The following is a 25,041-nucleotide window of genomic DNA, read 5'->3' as shown; positions in this document are numbered from 1 at the left end:
GTAAAGAAAAACAAAAGCAATGCCTTTATGTGTCTACAATAATTAGATGGAAATTCCATACTTTTTGGTAACATGAGTTGAAACCATATATGACCTCTTTTATTGCAAAAGCAAAAAACCTTGCGGAATGCAATCTATTGTGTGTGTTATATAGACTTACACACATTAGGTATGTCAAGACACTTAACCATTAGAAGCATTTCACAGAAAGATCAGGAGCGTGGTGCTACATAAAAAAATGAATACTTGAGAACCTCTTCTTCTTCATTACATCTCTTGTAGATTGGACCAGAAATGAGCATTATGTAGCCACTTTTAGTGGCTATGGAGTCATAATTTTGCCAAAGAGCCAACCAGGTATAAGTAGAAAGCAGAACCTCTGCCCTCCTCTCTCCACAATTTTGCCTGTTAGGTTTATCTCTGAATTGGCCGGAGTGCCTGACCTGAGGGATATTTCCCCAGACAAAATGAGCAGTATTATTTAGAGATGTAGCTTGAAGCACCTGTCGAACCGTAGGTTCACATTTGCATTAAACTGATCCAGCATAGCCAGATACTGCAGTTCACCTCCGGACCCCATTGACTTGAGGTCCTTTGGTGTAAATTTTTATGATGTATTTTTGAAAGCTATGTAGCACCATGCTCCTGATTTTTCTATAAATGGTTAGGCTACCGCTACACAGCGACACTGGTCAAGCGACAGCTTCGCGGCCAGGATCGTAGGGTAGAAGGTATCCAATAGAAATTAAGGGGATTGCAGTGAGACTCAAAAAAAAAAATTCAGCAGTGTTGGGTTTTTTGTGACTTGCACTGCAATCCCATTCATTTCTATGGGATTACCACTACTCTGCAATCCTGGCCTCGACAGCTGTGGTGCAATCAGTGCAATACCCTTATTATCCGGCCAACACGGTAAACTTCAGCAGGTATTTTGTGACTACTTATGTTGGCCCTGCATTCTCTCATTGTCGACCCACCTACAATATGGGGCCACTAACCCTGGGTTCACACCTGAGCGTTTTACAGCGCGTTCAAACGCGCTGTAAAACGCTCAAGACATGAAATCCAATGCTTCCCTATGGGAATGGTTCACACCTGGGCGTTTTACAGCGCATACGAACGCGCTGTAAAACGCCCGACGCTCAAACAAGTACTTGAGCTTCTTTGGGGCGTTTTGACGCGCGTTTGTGGCCATAGGACACTGCAGTCAATGACACAAACGCGCGTCAAACGCGCGTTCACTATTACAAAAACGCGCGTCAGAAACGCGCGTCAAAAACGCGCGTTTGACGCGCGTTTGGGAAACGCTCAGGTGTGAACCCAGGGTAAGGCCTCTTTCACATGGGCGTCGCGTGTGAGGAACGGATAGGATGGGGGTGCGTCGTGGGAAAATGCTCAATTTTTCCGTGCAAGTACAAAGCGTTTTAATGCGGCATGTTTGGTACACAGACCCGAACCTGGACTTCTTCCCAGAAGTTCGGGTTTGGGTTAGGTGTTGTCTAGATTTTATTATTTCCCCTTATAACATGGTTATAAGGGAAAATAATAGCATTCTTAATACAGAAAAAAATAGGGATGGAGGAGTTAAAAAAAAAAAATTGTAATAATTTAACTCACCTCATCCACTTGTTCGCGCAGCCCGGTTTCTCTTCTGTCTTCTCCTTTGATGACCTGGAGGAAAAGGATCTTTGGTGACATCACTGCGCTCATCACATGGTCCATCACATGATTCATCACAATGGTGATGGGTCATGTGATGGACCATGCGATCAGCGCAGTGACATCACCAAAGGTCCGTTTTCTCCCAGGTCATCAAAGAAGAAGACAGAAGAGAAGCCGGGCTGTGCGAACAAGTGGATGAGGCGAGTTAAAACATTTTTTTTAACCCCTCCATCCTTATTTTACTAAGCATTTTGTATTAAGAAGGCTATTATTTTCCCTTATAACCATGTTATAAGGGAAAATAATAATGATCGGGTCCCCATCCCAATCATTTCCTAGCAACCGTGCATGAAAATCGCACTGCATCTGCACTTGCTTGCGGATGCTTGCGATTTTCACGCATCCCCATTCCCTTCTATGGGGCCTGCTTTGCGTGAAAAACGCACAATATAGAGCATGCTGAGATTTTCACACAACACGCAAGTGATGCGTGAAAATCACCGCTCATGTGCACAGCCTCATAGAAATTAATGGGTCCGGATTTAGTGCGGGTGCAATGCGTTCACCTCACACATTGCACCCGCCTGGAAAACTCGCCCGTGTGAAAGAGGCCTTATATTTTTTTCCAGAGCCGCTTTAGGCTCCCAGTCCGCCCGTGACTGTGAACCTACCGTTTATTATCCATCCAGGATCAGGCGCAGCTCCTCTACTAGTTCTGTCCGCACCAGAATCTGGTCCAGCTCTAAAGCACTATAGCTCCAGCTTGGCAAGACAACCAGTATACATAGAGTTGGGCTGAGTTCTCACGCAGCAGACAGGAGACGATAGTATGCTGCATTCATTTGATGCAAATTGCCAAAGTTCTTGACAAATACAAGTGAATAACATGAAAAATATGTACTTCACCTGTAACTGTCAAGAAATTGTGGCAATTTGTGGCAATTCACTGCTATTCTGCAGCAACACAGCACTTTACCAACCCACACTCCAGCCTTGGATTTCTCTCTCATCTGCTTATTATTGGAATTCTGACTTTTGTGGTTGCGATAAAGCCTTTTATCTAAATACCCTGGCCATATCATAGGAGTTGGTTGTCATTACCCCTGGCACCCAGCATTGCGGCACATGCCCCAGTAGCCCTCCTTTTAGTTACTAACCTGATCGGGCTAATGACTGGGATGGCTCCCATGTTTAGGTAATTAATATATGGCCTGTGTTCTGTGAAGCGCTGTGGTTCTTTCTGCAGGTACCAGGTAAATTTGGGGTTTTGCATGTCTGGGATTATAAAATCCTTTAATACTATTAATACCAATACTATTGAGTATTTGTTTACATTGACTATTTCACCCCTGTATCTGGTCCTCCCTTGATTAGGCCAAATGTAGCCCCCTCCCCTCATGGGCACACCTGATTGAACACCGAGTGGTATAAATCTAAGTTGGAAAGACCTTGGTCTTTCCAAATGAAACATCTCTCAAGTGCAACTCTTAAGTGCACATACTGAATTATACCAGAAGGGGACCACAGGTAATTACAAAAATAGTTACTGCAAACAATGTTGCAATTTTTCATCTTACTCTTCCCACTTTTCCACAACCTCCTAAAGTATCCCACATCCATTCACCCAGCAAGGAACTATTCATCTCTTCCTCCATCTTACCTTCTCATCTGACAGCTTGCACAAACCTGTTTGACAACATAAAACACTTCCTTCCCAAACACACACAGATACCTCATGCCCTCTCTTATTCTCACCTATTAACACTTTCTCTGCTTCTACTTATTGCTTGTGATATCTCTCCAAATCCAGGCCCCCCTCAGCAAATCCCCACTATCACCTCCATGTCCCACTACAAATCTCCTTCTACAAATTTCTGCAACCCCTTAAACCTATTAACCATTCCTCTGACCCCTGCTCCTTTGGTTCCTCTTGCAGGAGCATTATGGAATGCTCGCTCTGTCTGTAACAAACTATCCTACATTCATGAACTTTTTATCTTTCAAAAACTTTCCTTTCTGAGACTCACAGAAACATGGCTGACACCCTCTGACACCTCCTTCCCTGCTGCACTCTCATATAGTGGATTTCAATTCACTCCCACCTCCCACCCCGGCTGCAAACATGGTGGAGGAGTTGGTCTTCTCCTATCAGACACCTGCTCCTACAGCCCAACTCCACTGCCACCCTCCATTACGCTCACCTCATTTGAAGTACACTCTGTTCGTATCTACTCTCCCTCCAACCGTCAAGTAGCTGTCATTTACCGCCCCCCAGCCCCAGCCACCATCTTCCTTGACCACTTTAACACCTGGCTACTACACTTTCTTTCTGCCGACATCCCCACTATCATCATGGGGGACTTTAACATCCCTATTGACACCTGCCACTCGGCCGCCTCTAAACTCCTGTCACTCTCTTCCCCCTTCGGCCTATCACAGTGGTCTTCAGCTCCCACCCACAGAGATGGTCACACTCTGGATCTTATCTTTACCCGTCTCTGCTCCCTATCTAACCTTTCTAATTCACCTCTCCCCCTATACGACCACAACCTACTCACCTTCTCTTTATTGGTCTCTTCTGATGCTCCCCCGGTCCACACACTAGCACCCCCCCCCAGGAACCTTAAACATCTCGACTTTCACTTGCTTTCTCCCACTCTCTACCATCTGTTCCCTCCAAGACCCAGATGCTGCCACCACCCTATATAACACCACAATAAGTACAGCTCTGGACACTGTTGCCCCCCTCACACACAACAAAACCCGAAAAATTAACAGACAACCCTGGCACACCAACCTTACCAAAAAAACTCAGAAACTCACTTCTTACGTATGCCTCAAAGCTACTTGAACAACATGTCCATTCAGAACTGTCCTCTCATCTCTCCTCCTGCTCCCTCTTTGACCGCCTACAATCTTGCTTCCGACCCCACCACTCGACTGTGACTGCCCTTACCAAAGTCATCAATTACCTACTAACAGCCAAAACCAAGAAACAATACTCTGTCCTCCTTCTCCTTGACCTGTCCTCTGCCTTTGACACTGTTAACCACTCCCTTATGTTGCAAACTCTCTCATCTCTCGGCATCAATGACCTGGCCCTCTCTTGGATCAGATAATACCTCACAGAACGGACATTTTGTGTCTCCCACTCTAGCACCACCTCCTCGTCTCATTCCCTCTCTGTTGGTGTCCCACAAGGTTCTGTCCTAGGACCCCTGCTCATCTCTATCTACACTTTTGGCCTGGGATAGCTCATATAGTCCCATGGCTTTCAGTATCACTCTTATGCTGACGACACACAAATCTACCTCTCTGGTCCAGACATCACCACCTTACTATCAAGAATCCCACAATGTCTATCTTCTATGTCATCCTACTTCACCTTTCACTTTCTAAAACTTAACATGGATAAAACAGAATTCATCATCTTTCCCCCATCTTGCTCAACCCCTCCAACAGACCTATCTATCATGACTAATGGCTGCACACTATCCCCGGTCAACCAAGTCCGCTGCCTTGGAGTGACCTTGGATTCTGCCCTTTCCTTCCGACCGCACATCCAAGCCCTTTCCACCACCTGCCGCCTCCAACTCAAAAACATCTCCCGCATCCGCGCTTTCCTTAACTTTGAATCTGCGAAAATGCTTGTACATGCCCTCATCATCTCCTGCCTGGACTACTGCAACATCCTCCTCTGTGGCCTTCCATCTAGCACTCTCGCACCCCTCCAATCTATCCTCAACTCTGCTGCCCGACTAATCCACCTCTCACCCTTTTACTCCTCTGCCTCTCCCCTTTGCCAATCCCTTCACTGGCTCCCCATTGCCCAGAGAATTCACTTCAAAGTACTAACAAATGCATACAAGGCTGTCCATAACCTGTCCCCTCCCTACATCTCTGAGCTAATTTCCCAATACATCCCCACACGCACTCTCCGATTCTCACAAGACCTCCTTCTCTCCTCTCATCACCTCTTCCCACAATCGCCTCCAAGATTTCTCCCGCACATCCCCACACTCTGGAACTCGCTACCCCAACATATCAGACTCTCCCCTACAGTGGAATTCTTCAAAAGAAACCTGAAAACCCACCTCTTCAGACAAGCCTACAACCAGTGACCCTGCTGCCTCTATACCGCCATGACCAGCTTAACCCGCACCTACTGTGTCCTTCTCCCATACCATGTAGATTGTAAGCCCTCACGGGCAGGGCCCTCTCTCCTTCTGTACCAGTTTATAACTCGTTTTGTTTATGATTAGTGCAATTGTCTGTATTATGTATGTCCACCCCTTATCATATGTACAGCGATATGGAATGAATGGCGCTTTAATAATAAATAATAATAATAATAATTTAAAAAAAAGCCAAACAATTCAGTTTCTGGCTGCAGGGCTGACTCTACAGCTGAACGACTGAATAAAATGAATATTTCACATTCCTGGTAGTCACCTTTTGGCAGACACCTGTCAACAGTTTTATATTACCGATCGCCACTGATATAACAAAGCGAACATTTCATTCACATTTCCAATTGTACGACAGTAACCCCGTGAGCTTGGCTATACAAGTAATGAGTAAGGGTATACGCCCGTGCCTCCCTGCCAATACACAATTGTGGGGGATTTTAATGAGGGCAATGTGTGTGACTATTCAGGGCCAGAGCACCGAGGAGGCCCAGTTTGCTCTCATAATTTTTTTCCCCCTAAAAGCAGTGCTTCACATGAGAAAGTACAGCAAAGAGCAGCGCAGGGGCTGCGGGACTGATGGGTAGCTGAGCATTCAATGTCTTCAGCGCAACCAGCCAATGAGAGGCTGATTCAGAGGTATCTAAGCTGCTGTGCCTGCAACTCGGCGGTCCCTGCATACCTCACCTGTTTGGCCTGTCGAAGATGGCTCATGGTTGGCCACCTGGTCCTCTGTATCTCTCTCTATCTCACTCGCACCAAGCAGCTAATGTCTCCTGGCCTCTCCAGCCGGTAGGTAAGATATATATTGTCTTTATGCATAAAATTATATATAATTTTACACACACACTGTATGTATATATTACTCAACATATGTGAATGCATCCTTGAGTGTGGTGAGTGCATCCTTGAGTGTGGTGAGTGTGCGTATGAGTCCACCCATGTATGTGCTCAATGTGTATATGAGTGCGTTCATTTATGTTGTGAACATGTGTACTGTATGAGCACGTCTTTGTGTGGTAAGTGTGTGTATGAGTGTGTTCATGTGTGGGGTGAGCATGTATGAGTGTGTCCTTGTGTGGTAAGTGTATATATGAGCACATCCATGTGTGTGGTGAGTGTGTATTAGTGCGTCCTTGTGTGGTAAGTTTGTGTATGAGTGCCTCCATGTGAGGTAGGTGTGTGTATGAGTGCCTCTGTGTGTGGTAAGTGTGTGTATGAGTACCTCCGTGTGTGGTAAGTGTGTGTATATGAGGGCCTTCATGAGTGGTGAGTGTGTATGAGTGTGTCCTTGTATGGTAGGTTTGTGTATGAGTGCCTCCGTGTGAGTATGAGTACCTCTGTGTGTGTATGAGTACCTCTGTGTGTGGTAAGTGTGTGTATGAGTACCTCCGTGTGTGGTAAGTGTATGTATTAGTACCTCCGTGTGTATATGAGTGCCTTCATGAGTGGTGAGTGTGTATGAGTGTGTCCTTGTGTGGTAGGTTTGTGTATGAGTGCCTCCGTGTGTGTATGAGTACCTCTGTGTGTGTATGAGTACCTCCGTGTGTGGTAAGTGTGTGTATATGAGTGCCTTCATGAGTGGTGAGTATGTATAAGTGTGTCCTTGTGTGGTAGGTTTGTGTATGAGTGCCTCCGTGTGTGTATGAGTACCTCGTGTGTGTATGAGTACCTCTGTGTGTGGTAAGTGTGTGTATGAGTGCCTGCATGTGTAGTGAGTGTGTATGAGTGTGTCCTTGTGTGGTAGGCATGTGTATGAGTACCTCCATGTGTGGTAAGTCTGTGTATGAGTACCTCCGTGTGGGGTGAGTGTGTATGAGTGCCTCCGTGTGGGGTGAGTGTGTCCTTGTGTGGTAAGTGTATGTATGAGTGCCTCCGTGTGTGGTAAGTGTGTGTATGAGTGTGTTCTTGTGTGGTAGGTGTGTCCTTGCGTGGTAGGTGTATCTATGAGCACATATGTTTGTGTGGTGAGTGTGTGAGGGTGTAGGATTAACAAACAGCACAAAGAAATATTGAGCTGATTGTTTACTAGAAAGAGTTCATCAGACTCTTCCTCCTTCTGTCCCACTCAGCACTGATTGATGGCTGGGGCTATATTAGACGTCTTTCACACCATTCATTAGAGGAGCAGAAAAAGGAAAATAACGGAAATGACGGATTCGGCACATCACTGACACAAATGGAGCCAAACAGACCCATTGACTGGTTTCTGTCCAGGAGAATGCTTTTCAGCTTGTATACAGATGTGACCATCAGTAAATGCAGATAGAGGTGGTCCTTATGAAGGCAGACTCTTAACCCGGGGTCCACTGTATATTTTCTATTAAATGGCACTGTATTTATAACTTGGGGTAGCTTCCATATGCAGCACCTTTTAGGTGTGCCTTATGCATCAAAACTATCTAAAACTGGATATTTTTATTGCCCACAGTAAGCAATCAGGTGTCAGCTTTCGTCTCTTAAAATGATCTGGTAAAATGAAAGCTGTACTGTGATTGGCTGCTTTTGACAACAAATACAGTCAGTTAAATCTGCCCCATTTTGATGACCTATGGACTAAATAGAGTTTAACTAGATTTACCCTTCTACTAAGCCTGCATTAGGACAACATTCCAAAAATATCCCCTTCACACTGTGACCAGCTAATCCTTTAGTGCTGATCACTGAGCTTGGTTCTGGTACCATATCTACATATTAAAGGGGTTGTCCAGGTTCAGAGCTGAACCTGGACATCCCTCCATTTTCACCCCGGCAGCCCCCCTGACATGAGCATCGGAGCAGTTCATGCTCCGATGCTCTCCTTTGCCCTGCGCTAAATCGCGCAGGGCAAAGGCATTTTTCTGAGTTCCGGTGACATACCGGGCTCTCTATGGGGCTGACAGGCAGCCCGGTGACGTCACCGGCACTGATGGGCGGGATTTGGCTCTGCCCTAGCCAGTAAAACGGCTAGGGCAGAGCTAAAGCCCGCCCCTCAGAGCCGGTGACGTCACTGAACACACTGCTGGGCGGAAGTTACAGCCCGGCAGTGTGTTATTGAAAACACAAGAGCCTGTGCCCTGCGCGATCTAGTGCAGGGCACTGGAGCGCATCGGAGCATGAGATGCTCCGATGCCAGGCTCAGGAGGGCTGCCGGGGTGAAAATAAGGGTATGTCCGGGTTCAGCTCTGAACCCGGACAACCCCTTTAAGCTTGGTTCTGGTATTGTATCTATTAAGCTTGGTCTTGGTACCTTATCTATGTATTATGCTTGGTTATTGTGACGGACCCCAGTATTCAGGAAGAGTATGTCCGCCTCTGTATTCTTCCTTACTCAGGAGATATTGCAAACCGCTGGTCTTCAGCTCCCAGTTTTACAAACTTATGTACAGAAAGGGATCAGATGAAACTCTAATCCCATCACATCCCCCTTCCCCTCCCCAGATATTCTGTCTGCACCACAACACAGGGGTCCACCTGCTAAAATAGCTTCAGACCACCTAGCAGGAGCCCTGCCAAAATGTCATTGCCCTGAGCTCTTTCAGAGTACAATGGGAGATAACAGTCTTTTAATAACAAGTTACACAGTATAACATAATTACACATATCCAACACCAATACACATTTAACTCAAACTGATGACCATGTCATCACATAGCTCCCACAAGTTAAGGGATGACAGACCCCCTGTGAGACCCTCTACGGTTCCACTTGGGGATGTCCATGTTAGTCACCCTTCCAGTTCTGTTGGGCGAGATAGTTCATCAGCATTCGTATTTGACTGCCTGCACTGAAAAAATGGAACCTGAATAACTATGTGTGATCGGAACGTAGTACGACCGGTGCCTACGAGAAGGCTTGAGTCGGTCTGGGTAACGTACCTGGGCTTAGAGGCTACTACCTGTATTGATGTCTTGGGTCACCTGACCTTGGTCCAAATGTCGTACAAGTGAGGCTACTTTCACACTAGCGTTCGATCGGATCCATTCTGAACGGATCCGATCATAATAATGCAGACGGTGGCTCCGTTCAGAACGGATCCGTCTGCATTATATTTGCAAATAAAAGCTAAGTGTGAAATTAGCCTGAGCGGATCCGTCCAGACTTTTACATTGAAAGTCAATGGGGGACGGATCCGTTTGAAGATTGAGCCATATTGTGACATCTTCAAACGGATCCGTCCCCATTGACTTACATAGTAAGTCTGGACGGATCCGCACGCCTCCGCACGGCCAGGCGGACACCCGAACGCTGCAAGCAGCGTTCAGGTGTCCGCCTGCTGAGCGGAGGCTGAACGCCACCAGACTGATGCATTCTGAGCGGATCCGCATCCATTCAGACTGCATCAGGGCTGGACGGAAGCGTTCGGGTCCGCTCATGAGCCCCTTCAAACGGAACTCACGAGCGGACAGCCGAACGCTAGTGTGAAACTAGCCTGAACGGTCAGGACACGTTCCTGAGAGGACAAATCCATAAAGTTCAGAAGGGAAAGAGAACATAACTGGGGAGGATGACAGGCCTGGGTGAACCAGGAGACAGAGGTAGGTGTGAGCCTGGGCGAACCAGGAGACAGAGGTAGGTGCGAGCCTGGGCGATCCAGGAGGCAGAGGTAGGTGTGAGCCTGGGCGAACCAGGAGACAGAGGTAGGTATGAGCCTGGGCGAACTAGGAGACAGAGGTAGGTGCGAGCCTGGGCGATCCAGGAGGCAGGGGTAGGTGCGAGCCTGGGCGATGCAGGAGGCAGAGGTAGGTGTGAGCCTGGGCGAACCAGGAGACAGAGGTAGGTATGAGCCTGGGCGAACTAGGAGACAGAGGTAGGAGTGAGCCTGGGCGAACCAGGAGACAGAGGTAGGTGCGAGCCTGGGCGATCCAGGAGGCAGAGGTAGGTATGAGCCTGGGCGATCCAGGAGGCAGAGGTAGGTATGAGCCTGGGCGAACCAGGAGACAGAGGTAGGAGTGAGCCTGGGCGATCCAGGAGGCAGAGGTAGGTATGAGCCTGGGCGAACCAGGAGACAGAGGTAGTTGCGAGCCTAGGCGATCCAGGAGGCAGAGGTAGGCGTGAGCCAGGGCGATCCAAGACACAGAGGTAGGCATGAGCCTGGGCGAACCAGGAGACAGAGGTAGTTGCCAGCCTGGGTGATCCTGGAGACAGAGGTAGGTGTGAGCCTGGGCAATCCAGGAGACAGAGGTAGGTGTGAGCCTGGGCGATCCAGGAGACAGAGGTAGGTGTGAGCCTGGGCGATCCAGGAGACAGAGGTAGGTGTGAGCATGGGCGAACCAGTAGAGCAGGGAGACAACAGCATATAACGTGAAAGAACATACATATATCATGTGGCCCTGTCGCCACCATAAGACAGATGACTGCAGTGAGCGTTTAGTGACCGCTGGTCGCGTATGGCGTGTGATAACGACCTAGCCTACTCGTGGTGATACCCCCAGCTCTCTTTGGCCGCCGCACGGAAACTAGCGCCCTTCCAGCCCAGCGGGGGCCCGGGAGCCCTCCTCCTATATGAGGGGACCGAGGATGACTTTGTCTTCCTCCCACCTGGCGCTGCGTGGCACGGCGGGAGCACGTATGAGATGGCTGGTTGTTGGATAATCCTGCTGAGGTTTTTTTTTTTTTTTCGCTGTTTGCAGACATGGGCCATTGTTGCCCAGGGGCTAGATACCCCTATTTACTTTGTGTATGGCCTGTTTTGACATGCATTTCACCCTGGAACGCACTGCCATCTAGCCCTGGAAGTAGATGGTTTGTGATGGAAATGTGCAGGGGGGTGACCGGGTGTGGGGCAAGAATTGGCGTGTGTTTCACTCCAAAAACCTTGCTGATCCGGACCCCGGAGGTTTGAAACATGGGGCCCGGGCCGGAGGCTTTTGTAACCCAGTGGGGACAGAATTTACCTATACTGGCGCCGCCGCACTAGAGCCGCCAGGTTGATTAAGTCCGCCGGGCCTGAGTGAAGATTGCGGCGTGTGCTCCAGGAGCCCAGGCCCGGTGGAGGATTTCCGGCGTGCGCTCCACGCTGGAACGCACGCCGGGCTGCAACGGCGCCTAAGCAAAAGACGGGACGGGGGAGGCCCTGTGGAGGGGGTAACCCGCTGGCCGGATCCCTGCTGCCTCAGGAGGGAGGTGAAAATTGCTTGGACCAGGGATGTATATCGGTGTGCGTTCCACGCTGGAACGCACATTGACCCAGAGAGCCGGAAGTGTGTGACCGCCACTGGAGGAGGCCTTGTGGAGCAGGGAGCATCATCGCACGTTATTTACCTCTCCTGAAGGCGTGAACGGCGGTGTATGGAAAACGAAACGAAGCAGATGAAGCAACTCACGACGTGCACGGATGCAGTACCAGAGCAAGCGACTCCTTATCCAGGTATGAACAGAAGCGCCCTGAGGAGCTGGGGGCTGGAGCTTAAGAAGGTAAGATGCCCCTCCCACAAATTCAGGCTGACTTTTCAGCCTTCCACTTGGCTGCTGAAAAGCATATCCCTAAATAGGAATTTTTGATATATTACTCCAAAGACAGACTGATAGGGAACTGAGATTGTGAGCCCCACTGGGGACAGCTTGATGTCAATGTCTGTAAATATAAGTGCATAAAATAAAATAAAAGGTCTAGTGGGCAGTGTCAAAACTGTACAATTTTAGAATAAAAAAAAAAAAAAAAGACAGTGACATGAAAACACCTAAAATTCTAAAAACAAAATATATGTTTTTACATAAAACTTGGTTTAGACAGTAGGTCAGTTTGTGATGACACATTCAGCATGCAGACCAGCACCCTCTTACCTGCATGGTTTCCAGGATTTCATTATCTGAGATTACAACCTGTGGACCCTTGAATCCGGGGGCCATGTATGCAGCCTGGATTATCTTATTGCGCAGTCGTTCATACTGAAATGCAAAAACATAGTAATAAGTAGAAACTAGTATGGACTGGAACTAGATGTGTGACTAGACTACTGGATCATGCTTATACCGTAACTGTACGCCGGTAGACAGTACACTGTCTGCAGATTTTCCCCCACCATTGAAATGACATGCAGGTTAATGGGGGAATCTGCTAAACCATGGCTGACCCTGGACATCAGACCGGATACTAGCATACGGTTAACCTCTTTCACACGGGCGATGCGGGAAAATGTGCGGGTGCGTTGCGGGAACACCCTCGATTTTTCCGCATGAGTGCAAAACATTGTAATGCGTTTTGCACTAGTGTGAGAAAAATCACGCATGTTTGGTACCCAAACCCGAACTTCTTCACAGAAGTTCAGGTCTGGGATCGGTGTTGTAGATTTTATTATTTTCCCTTATAACATGGTTATAAGGGAAAATAATAGCATTCTGAATACAGAATGCATAGTAAAATCGTGAAGCCCGGCATCTCTTCTGTCTCCTTTGCTGAACAGGACCTGTGGTGAGCATTCATTGCAGGAACAGGACCTGTGGTGACGTCAATCCGGTCATCACATGATCCATCACCATGGTAAAAGATCATGTGATGGAACATGTGATGACCGGAGTGACGTCACCACAGGTCCTGTTAAGCAAAGGAGACAGACGAGATGCCGGGCAGCGCGATCAAGTGGACTAAGGTGAGTTAAATTATTATTATTATTTTTTTAACCCCTCCAGCGCTATTTTACTATGCATTCTATATTCAGAATGCTATTATTTTCCCTTATAACTATGTTATAAGGGAAAATAATAATGATCGGGTCTCCATCCTGATCGTCTCCTAGCAACAGTGCGTGAAAATTGCACCGCATCCGCGCTTGTTTACAGATGCTTGCGATTTTCACGCAACCCCATTCATTTATATGGGGCCTGAGTTACGTGAAAAACGCACAAAATAGAGCATGCTGCGATTTTCACGCAACGCACAAGTGATTAGTGAAAATCACCGCTCATGTGAACAGCCCCATAGAAATGGATGGGTCGGTGTTCAGTGCGGGTGCAATGCGTTTAACTCACGCATCGCATCCGCGCGGAATACTCGCCCGTGTGAAAGGGACCTAAGTGTATATTTATACATAATTGACCCCCATGTTACCTTATGGGCAATATTTTCTACACACATTCAGAAAAAGTGGTGTAACTGTTTTCTATGCAAGTAATTTATGACCTAAACAAAGTTTTGCCTGAATATTTTAACCCTTAAGAAGCTAAAAAGACAATAAAATATATATATTCTGCTGGTATAGGACAGGTTTAGAGCACCACCTTGTGGTCTAAATTTGAGTTGCAGTATCCTGCATAGAGGGCTTGTACACACAATATCTTGCAAACCACCAGAGGTGTAGCCAGGCAGGGGATTCAGCCAATTCCATCCAGTTCTCCAGATCCGGTTGTTAAAATTACAACTGGATTGGAGAACCGTGTTACCGGCTGAGTCCCGATCCTGTGCTCTGGCGGTGGCAGGGCAGCTGGAGATGTTCATTTCAATTGCTTTGCGCTCCATTGATAGTTTAGCTCCTTAGCAATGGTGGATTATAATAGGGGCGTTTGGGTCAGCAACCCCGGGCCCGGCATCGCTGGGGGGCCCAACGCCGACCCAAACGCCCACATACTGCGGCGGGGCATGGGAGCACATAGTTCCCTGCCCCTCCACCGATCACCGCCATAGGCTTCAGGCCTAGTAGGTGTTTGTTTTTTTATTGTGAAGCAAACAACAAATAGGACAAAATAACAGAACAAGTCAATGTGCATAACTATTCACCCCCCTAAAGTCAATACTTTGTAGAGCCGCCTTTTGCGGCAATCACAGCTCCAAGTCACTTTGGATAAGTCTCTATGAGCTTGCCACATCTTACCACTGGGATTTTTGCCCATTTCTCCTTGCAAAACGGCTCCAGCTCCTTCAGGTTGGATAGTTTGCGTTTGTGAACAGCAATCTTTAAGTCTGACCACAGATTTTCTATTGGATTGAGATCTGGACTTTGATTAGGCCATTCCAACACATTTACATGTTTCTGCTTAAACTACTCAAGTGTTGCTTTAGCAGACACTCCAGTCTCTGCTGTGGAACTCTGCAGCTCCTCCAGGGTCTCTGTGCTGCCTCTCTGATTAATGCCCTCCTTGCCCGGTCCGTGGGTTTTGGTGGGCGGCCGTCTCTTGGCAGGTTTGCTGTTGTGCCATGTTCTTTCCATTTGCTTATGATAGATTTGATGGTGCTCCTCAGGATCATCAAAGATTTGGATATTTTTTTATACCTAACCCTGACTTGTACTTCTCAACAACATTGTCCCTTACTTGTTTGGAGAATACCTTTGTCTTCATGGCAGTGTTTGGTTAGTGATGGCTCTTGCTTATGCTGCAGCCTCTGGGGCCTTTCAAAAAAAGGTGTGTATATGTAATGACAGATCATGTGACACTTAGATTGCACACAGGTGGACATTATTTCACTAATTATGTGACTTCTGAAGGTAATTGGTTGCACCAGAGCTTTTTATGGGCTTCCTAACAAAGGGGGTGAATAAATATGCACAGGCCAATTCTCTGTTTTCTAATTCTAAACAATAGTTTTATTTATACAGGTCCTTCTAAAAAAACTAGCATATTGTGATAAAGTTCATTATTTTCTGTAATGTACTGATAAACATTAGACTTTCATATATTTTAGATTCATTACACACCAACTGAAGTAGTTCAAGCCTTTTATTGTTTTAATATTGATGATTTTGCCATACAGCTCATGAAAACCCAAAATTCATATCTCCAAAAATTAGCATATCATAAAAAGGTTCTCTAAACGAGCTATTAACCTAATCATCTGAATCAACTAATTAACTCTAAACACCTGCAAAAGATTCCTGAGGCTTTTAAAAACTCCCAGCCTGGTTCATTACTCAAAACCGCAATCATGGGTAAGACTGCCGACCTGACTGCTGTCCAGAAGAGGGTAAGACACAGAAAGAAATTTCTGAACGAATAGGCTGTTCCCAGAGTGCTGTATCAAGGCACCTCAGTTGGAAGTCTGTGGGAAGGAAAAAGTGTGGCAGAAAACGCTGCACAACGAGAAGAGGTGACTGGACCCTAAGGAAGATTGTGGAGAAGGACCGATTCCAGACCTTGGGGGACCTGCGGAAGCAGTGGACTGAGTCTGGAGTAGAAACATCCAGAGCCACCGTGTACAGGCGTGTGCAGGAAATGGGCTACAGGTGCCGCATTCCCCAGGTCAAGCAACTTTTGAACCAGAAACAGCGGCAGAAGCGCCTGTCCTGGTCTACAGAGAAGCAGCACTGGACTGTTGCATGTCATTCGGAAATCAACGTGCCAGAGTCTGGAGGAAGACTGGGGAGAGGGAAATGCCAAAATGCCTGAAGTCCAGTGTCAAGTACCCACAGTCAGTGATGGTCTGGGGTGCCATGTCAGCTGCTGGTGTTGGTCCACTGTGTTTTATCAAGGGCAGGGTCAATGCAGCTAGCTATCAGGAGATTTTGGAGCACTTCATGCTTCCATCTGCTGAAAAGCTTTATGGAGATGAAGATTTCATTTTTCAGCACGACCTGGCACCTGCTCACAGTGCCAAAACCACTGGTAAATGGTTTACTGACCATGGTATTACTGTGCTCAATTGGCCTGCCAACTCTCCTGACCTGAACCCTATAGAGAATCTGTGGGATATTGGGAAGAGAAAGTTGAGAGACGCAAGACCCAACACTCTGGATGAGCTTAAGGCCGCTATCGAAGCATCCTGGGCCTCCATAACACCTCAGCAGTGCCACAGGCTGATTGCCTCCATGCCACGCCGCATTGAAGCAGTCATTTCTGCAAAAGGATTCCCGACCAAGTATTGAGTGCATAACTGAACATAATTATTTGAAGGTTGACTTTTTTTGTATTAAAAACACTTTTCTTTTATTGGTCGGATGAAATATGCTAATTTTTTTAGATAGGAAATTTGGGTTTTCATGAGCTGTATGCCAAAATCATCAATATTAAAACAATAAAAGGCTTGAACTACTTCAGTTGTGTGTAATGAATCTAAAATATATGAAAGTCTAATGTTTATCAGTACATTACAGAAAATAATGAACTTTATCACAATATGCTAATTTTTCTAGAAGGACCTGTATATTTTTCTCATTTCACTTCACCAACTTAGACTATTGTGTTCTGATCCATCACAAACAAATCTGATTAACAAAACATTAAACTTAAGGCTGTAATGTAACAAAATACGAAGAAAGTCAAGGGAGGTGAATACTTTTGCAAGGCACTGTATGTATGTGTACCATGTATATGGTGTATTTATGTGTATGTGTGTTGCATATATATGGTGTATGTATATGTAAACGTGTCGTGACGCCGCACGTCCGCCGCCATTTTAATCCCACCCCTGGGCATACCTATAGGGGTTATAGACGTAGTAGTCTAATAGGGTCCCTCTGCCACATTAGAAGACACCATTACTACAGGGTGGGCGATTTATATGGATACACCTTAATAAAATGGGAATGGTTGATGATATTAACTTCCTGTTTGTGGCACATTAGTATATGTGAGGGGGGAAACTTTTCAAGATGGGTGGTGACCATGGCGGCCATTTTGAAGTAGGCCATTTTGAATCCAACTTTTGTTTTTTCAATAGGAAGAGGGTCATGTGACACATCAAACTTATTGGGAATTTCACAAGAAAAACAATGGTGTGCTTGGTTTTAACGTAACTTTATTCTTCCATGAGTTATTTACAAGTTTTTGACCACTTATAAAATGTGTTCAATGTGCTGCCCATTGTGTTTCCCCGCAGGAGAAATGGTAGCACAGGCTTCCAGTATCCGTAGTTTCAGGTGCTGCACATCTCGTATCTTCACAGCATATGCTGAAACTACGGATACTGGAAGCCTGTGCTAGCATTTCTCCTGCGGTGTTGCTATCAGTGTGTGAAGAGTGGCAGAAGAGGGTTGCATTGACAATCCAACACAATGGGCAGCACATTGAACACATTTTATAAGTGGTCAGAAACTTGTAAATAACTCATGCAAGAATAAAGTTACATTAAAACCAAGCACACCATTGTTTTTCTTGTGAAATTCCCAATAAGTTTGATGTGTCACATGACCCTCTTCCTATTGAAAAAACAAAAGTTGGATTCAAAATGGCTGACTTCAAAATGGCTGCCATGGTCACCACCCATCTTGAAAAGTTTCCCCCCTCACATATACTAATGTGCCACAAACAGGAAGTTAATATCACCAACCATTCCCATTTTATCAAGGTGTATCCATATAAATCGCCCACCCTGTATAAATGGCACATGGTAGGTGGAGGGCTATGTGAATTAGGGTCCGTGAGCTTCATGTTACACCTCTGCTGCCCACACATCTTCATAGTGAATATTATGAATAAATAACTGACCGGTAAGTAAACTTAGGGTTACATACACATTCAAAAGGTTGTTAGAAACGACAAAATAGCCCATTTTTTACTGTCCTTTTTATACAAATGCCTTTCCTTAAAAACAGCCATTAAAAACAGCCCCTTTGTATGGGGGCTGAAGGTCCATAAAAACTAATAAATTAGGACAAGTCCTATATTTGACAGCTGCTTATAATGGCCTATTAAAAGAATGGGTGCGTGAATAGAACAATACACTGCAATGGTTCTGAAAACGGTTGTGCGATGGCCTAGCTCGTAATTACTATTAGACCACTGAGGGGCATTATTATTACTGGGTTCGCTATATAGGCACTATTATTCATAGAGGCATTTTATGGGCATTATTACTACTGGGGCACTATTTTTTCAGCAGTATAGTATTTGAGGGGATTGGAGAGCACAGTGGACACAGTATTGAGGGGTTGCAGCAGGGTGACACAGTTGGGGACCCAGGAGGGCAGTTGGTGTTGATAAGGTGCGGAAGATGATGGAAAAGTGAGGACAAGACATGGCTGAAAGAAGTTATCAGGACAGTCTTGACCGAATGGAGAAGATGGGGAAAGAGAACATCTACATGATGAGCTACTGAATGTAAGAAGTGAGTGAGTGCTGTCATGGTGGTTTGGCTTGAATAGAGAAGAATGGACAAAGAGAACATCTACATCAGAGGAGACATCTCTTTATGTAAGAGATCCGTGGTCCTGTATTCTCCTGTATGACCAGGAAGCATACTGACTGATGAGACTGTGCTGTAGCCCAAGTCTCACCTCTTCAGTCCTCTCCTCCATATCTTAAAGGAATTCTGTCAGCTTCTTCAATCTGTAAGCAATGCCAGTGCAATGTATATCCATCTAACATCATTCTAACCATACCTTGTTTAGCTTTATCTGTACTTTCAAACAGAAAATATACTTTATTCTGTATGCAAATAAGGTTCAAAGTGCCTGGCAAGACAATGGTTTCAAGAGCCCAGGACCGCCTCCTCCAAGTGCCCAAGCCCGTCTCTTGCAAGAATCCTCTTCATCTCTCGCATTACCTTCCCTTGGGCTTTCCAATCCACCTCTCTTCTTAGACATTACTATTTCGCTTCAACTACACCCACGTCAGCTTGTGTCTCACTGAAAACTCACGCAGGTGTAGAACGAGATTCTGCCTGAGCCTGTGCTCTGCCTTTCCTGCAGAGGGCATTGGACTCACTGCAGGCATAGCGCATGCACTGCTCCTCTGAAGCTGCGGGACGAGAGACCGAAATAATGCCAAGCCCATGGTGACCCTACATTTATTAAAGGAAATGTGTCATCAGAAAATTACCTATTGTTTAACACCTCCTGGACCTCCTCTGTCCGGTCTTTAAAAATGTAGCTATGCTATAACGCCGATCTCAGACATTTAACCCCCAGATGCCATGGTATCTGAGGTTGCTTTCCTCAGGAGTGCTGTATTCCCAAGGTCTGAATGGCTTTCCCTTGCTGAGATTGGGGAAGCCGTTTGTTCATATTAATAGCCTGGGTCTCACTGAAATTTGCCATACACTGCAGGTGGCAGGGCTCCACAATAAAATAGCACATTGTACAGTCAGGTCCATATGCAAACTGTTGTAATACCTACACCGTTCACCCGATTTGGATGTAAATACCCTCAAATTAAAGCTGACAGTCTGCAGTTAAAGCACATCTTGTCCGTTTCATTTCAAATTCATTGTGGTGGTGTATAGAGCCAAAAATGTTATAATTGTGTTGATGTCCCAATATTTATGGACCTGACTGTAGCTCTTGGAATCCCATAATTTGTGACCATTTTCTGTCAGCCCATGTCAAACACATTTGCATTTACTACAATCTTGCGTATTAGTGCAGAAAGAAGGAACATGATTGGAACCAAGTACATGACACAATGTTGCCAACATGGCCCCTCCACTGCATCTTCTATATTTCCTCTAGGTTGAGAAAGTTACATTCTACACCAAGGTTCATGGTGAGATGACCTACTTCTAATATGAAGCTCTACATGTCAAAATGATAGATGATGACTTTTACCTTGGTGTGCAACGTCTCCAAAGCCACCTTGACATGTTGCTCAGAAGAAGCCAAGTCCTCTGCCTTGCTCTTGATCTGACTTGTCTCCCCCTCTTGCTTCTTCACTTCTGTCTGATATTTGCTTATCTCTTTCTGCAGTCTTTGAACTTCACTCTTTAATTCGGCAATCATTTCGTTCCTCCTCATCACCTCGGATTTGAGTTCACATATCATCTGCAATGTAATGTATATTCAGAACTAGGCTACACCGTCCTGATATCGATGTCAAACTTGGTACCAAGGCTTCTAGTCTTAGATCTTGCCTGTTATTAGGACACTTCAGGTTCGTATATTCTCCTGTCCTGTTATGAAGGACCATACACTACATGTAATAGTTTATCTTCTCTGCATTTATTAAACGTGTGGCCCACTTACAAGGGACTGTTAGGATCCCCACCAAAAATCAGTTCATTAGGGATTGTGGACAACCCCTTTAAGTACAAAGGAACCCCTTTATGGAAAGAATAATTAGTGAGATGAAGTTAGAGACCCCCACTTCCTGCACATCATACATGATACCTCTCTAAGACTGCAGTTCTCCTGTTCCAAGGAAGCCATCATCTCTTCATGTTTTCTTTCTTCTCGCAAACTTGAAAACTTAAATAAGAACATAAAGATACATTAAAAAGCCATGGAAATGCTTACACCATGTCAGTATAGATTAGGAAACTATGGGGGTCTATGCAGGATCATAATACTGAAACCATGTGGGGGTAGACAAGCCCTCTTCCATGTAATGTAACAAAACTATGATTACAGAAATATACATACAGTGGAAAAAAATGAGACAAAGATAAATCATTTCAGAACATTTTCCACCTTTAATGTGACCTATAAACTGTACAACTCAATTGAAAAACAAACTGGAATATTTTAGCTGGCGGGAAAATAAAAAAAATGTGGTTGCATAAGTGTGCACACCCTCTTATAACTGGGGATGTAGCTGTGTTCAGAATTAAGCAATCACATTCAAAATCATGTTAAATAAGAGTCAGCATACACCTGCCATCATGTAAAGTGCCTCTGATTAACCCCAAATAAAGTTCAGCTGCTCTAGTTGGTCTTTCCTGAAATTTTCTTAGTGACATCCCACAGCAAAAGCCATGGTCCACAGAGAGTTTCCAAAGCATCAGAGGGATCTCATTGTTAAAAGGTATCAGTCAGGAGAAGGGTACAAAATAATTTCCAAGGCATTAGATATACCATGGAACACAGTGAAGACAGTCGTCATTATCAAGTAGAGAAAATATGGCACAACTGTAACATCACCTAGAACTGGACGTCCCTCCAAAGTTGATTAAAAGACGAGAAGAAAACTGGTCTGGGAGGCTACCAAGAGGCCTACAGCAACATTAAAGAAGCTGCAGGAATATCTGGCAAGTATTGTCTGTGTGGTCCATGTGACAACAATCTCCTATATTCTTCATATGTCTGGGCTATGGGGTAGAGTGGCAAGACGAAAGCCTTTTCTTGCGAAGAAAAACATCCAAGCCAGGCTACATTTTGCAAAAACACGTCTGAAGTCTCCCAAAAGCATGTGGGAAAAGGTGTTATGGTCTGATGAAACCAAGGTTGAACTTTTTGGCCATAATTCCAAAAATGTTTGGCACAAAAACAACACTGCACATCACCAAACGAACACCATACCCACAGTGAAGCATGGTGGTGGCAGCATCATGCCAAGGGGCTGGTTTTCTTCAGCTGGAACTGGGGCCTTAGTTAAGCTAGAGGGAATTATGAACAGTTCCAAATACAGTCAATATTGGCACAAAACCTTCAGGCTTCTGCTAGAAAGCTGAACATGAAGAGGAACTTCATCTTTCAGCATGACAACGACCCAAAGCATACATCGAAATCAACAAAGGAATGGCTTCACCAGAAGAAGATTAAAGTTTTGGAATTGGCCCAGCCAGAGCTCAGACCTAAATCTGATTGAAAATCTGTGGGGTGACCCGAAGAGGGCTGTGCACAGGAGATTCCCTCGCAATCTGACAGATTTTGAGTGTTTTTGCAAAGAAGAGTGGGCAAATCTTGCCAAGTCAAAATGTGCCATGCTGATAGACTCATACCCAAAAAGACTGAGTGCTGTAATAAAATATAAAGGTGCTTCAACAAAGTATTAGTTTAAGGGTGTGCACACTTATGCAACCACGTTATTTTATTTTTATATTTTTTCTTCCCTCTACCTAAAAGATTTCAGTTTGTTTTTCAATTTAGTGGTACAGTTTATAGGTCACATTAAAGGTGGAAAAAGGTTCACAGAAACCTGACATTTTAACAGGGGTATGTAGACTTTTTATATCCACTGTACCTAATTGTCCATGGACCTTGTATGTTTGTAGAACACATTGGGGAGATTTATTATGAGGGGAATTTGTTAAGTTAGTTTTGCAAGATTCTGTGTTGCTGTAGTTTGAGCCAACTATATCAAATGTTGCATGATGTTTGACAAATAACGTGCATCATAAAGGGTTTATCCATTGACAGAGGAGGTGCAGCCAACAGCAGGCCTCGGTGGTGACCTGCCCCTTTGCGTCACGTGGTGCAGGTCAGACTCAAGGGGCAGGTCACCGCCGTGGCCTGCTATTGGCTGCACCCACTCTGTCAACTTCATTTAAGTCTAACACTTCTGTCTTTAGATGTTACCCCATTTTCTATGCCACAGTTGATAAATTTGTCAGCAAATTATACCTATGACACTGGCAGACCTATTACATGTGCACTTGGCATCTGAAGGCATCTGGTCCCATGTTCATATGTGCCCGCATTGCTGAGAAAAATTAAGTTTTAATGTATGCAAATGAGGCTCTGCAACTGCCACATGCACTGCACTTTGATTGACAGGACTAGTCGTAATGATGTTTTCACTGCTTGGCCCTGTCAATCAAAGTGGAGAGGACGCAGCAGATGCAGAGAGAGAGCTGGGCCTATAGGTGTAATGGCAAAGCCCCCATTGCTTCTAGAGGCCTTATTTGCATATATTAAAATATCATTTTCTCAGTAATGCGGCCACATTTGAACATGGCACCAACACAGATGCCTTCAGCTGCCAAGTGCACATGTAACAGGTCAGTCAGTGTCATAGGTACAAATCTGCTGACAGAAGCCCTTTAACCAACTCCCGTACGCCCGTTGACTATGAACATCCGGGAGGTGGATCTCTATCTCTGAATGGACGTTTCTGAATGTCCATTCAGAGTGCAGGAGTTGTCGCGTCTTTCACAGACCTCGATCAGTCCTGCACTGAGGCTGTACAGCCCTGTATTGCGAGGTACAGCCTCTCTGGGGAGTGTATTTCCCCTGTAACTGGGGCTACTATGTCAGCCCCAGTTACAGGAGAAATCAATAGTGAAAAAAAAAAAAAAGTTAAGTTAAATGTCCCCCAGAGGTCTTGTATGACCTTATGGGGGACGCAAAGTGTAAAATAAAAAAAAAAGTGTTAAAATAAAATAAAAAGTTTCACATGTAAAAAAGAAAAATTCCCCAAGTAAGGAATAAAAAAAAAGTTTAAAATATAATTTTTTTTATAAAATAGACATATTTCGTATTGTCGCGTCTGTGACGGTTAGCTCTATAAATATATCACATGATCCACCCAGTCCGATAAACACCATAAAAAAAAAAATAAAGAGTGTAAAAAAAAGCAATTTTTGTCACCTTACATCACAAAAAGTGCAACACCAAGTGATCAAAAAGGCGTATGTCCCACAAAATGGAACCAATAAAACCGTCACCTCATCCCGCAAAAAGTTGGACACATTAAAACATAATTTTTTTGCTTCAAAAATGCTATTATTGTGTTAAAGTGAAATAAATAAATAAAAGTATACATATTAGGCATCGCCGCATCAGTAACAACCAGCTCTATAAAAATATCACATAACCTAACCCCTCGGATGAACACCGTAAAAATAAAAACGGTGTCAAAAAAAGCCTTTTTTGTCACCTTACAGCACAAAAAGTGCAACACCAAGTGATCAAAAAGGCGTCACCTCATCCTGCAAAAAATTAGCCTCTACATAAGAAAATCGCTCAAAAAAAAAAATATATATAGCTCTCAGAACATGGACACATTAAAACATCCTTTTTTGTTTCAAAAATGCTATTATTGTGTAAAACTTAAATAAATAAGAAAAAGTATACATATTAGGTATCACCACGTCCGTAACGATCTGTTGTATAAAAATGTCACATGACCTAACCCCTCAGGTGAACGCTGTAAAAATAAATAAATAAAAACAACCAATTTTCTGGTCACCTTGCCCCATAAAGTGTTATAATGAATGATCAAAAAATCATATGTACCCCAAAATAGTACCAATAAAACTGGCACCTTATCCCCTAGTTTCCAAAATGGGGTCACTTTTTGGGGGGATTTTTTACTGTAAGGGTGCATCAGGGGGGCTTCAAATGGGACATGGCATCTAAAAACCAGTTCAGCAAAATCTGCCTTCTAAAAACCATGTGGCGCTCCTTTTCTTCTGCGCCCTGCCGTGTGCCCTTACATCAGTTTATGACCACATGTGGGGTGTTTCTGTAAACCACAGAATCAGGGTAATAAATATTGAGTTTTGTTTGGCTGTTAACCCTCGATTTGTTAAAGAAAAAAATGGATTAAAATGGAAAATCTGCCCAAAAAGTGAAATTTAAAAATGTTATCTCCCTTTTCCTTTAATTCTTGTGTAACGCCTAAACATAGAAACATAGAATGTGTCGGCAGATAAGAACCATTTGCCCCATCTAGTCTGCCCAATATACTG

The 25,041-nt window shown here is 44.9% G+C and overlaps 1 protein-coding gene across 1 annotated transcript in view; it reads right to left on the bottom strand.

The window, feature by feature from the left end:
• The window catches only part of CCDC27 (coiled-coil domain containing 27), an 83,519-nt gene that overhangs the window by 1,152 nt on the left and 57,326 nt on the right, over window positions 1-25,041 (bottom strand). Inside the window, exons 9-11 of the mRNA XM_044278258.1 lie at window positions 20,801-20,878; window positions 20,243-20,455; window positions 12,615-12,719 (exon numbers count right to left, since the gene is read on the bottom strand). Of these exons, the coding sequence (XP_044134193.1) occupies window positions 12,615-12,719; window positions 20,243-20,455; window positions 20,801-20,878 (396 nt within the window). The remainder of the gene's footprint in view (window positions 1-12,614; window positions 12,720-20,242; window positions 20,456-20,800; window positions 20,879-25,041) is intronic.

Source organism: Bufo gargarizans, chromosome 2 (genome assembly GCF_014858855.1).
Source record: "Bufo gargarizans isolate SCDJY-AF-19 chromosome 2, ASM1485885v1, whole genome shotgun sequence".
In the NCBI taxonomy this organism is placed as follows: domain Eukaryota; kingdom Metazoa; phylum Chordata; class Amphibia; order Anura; family Bufonidae; genus Bufo; species Bufo gargarizans.
The sequence above is the reverse complement of the archived record's forward strand: the minus strand, read 5'-3'. Positions and strand labels throughout refer to the sequence as shown.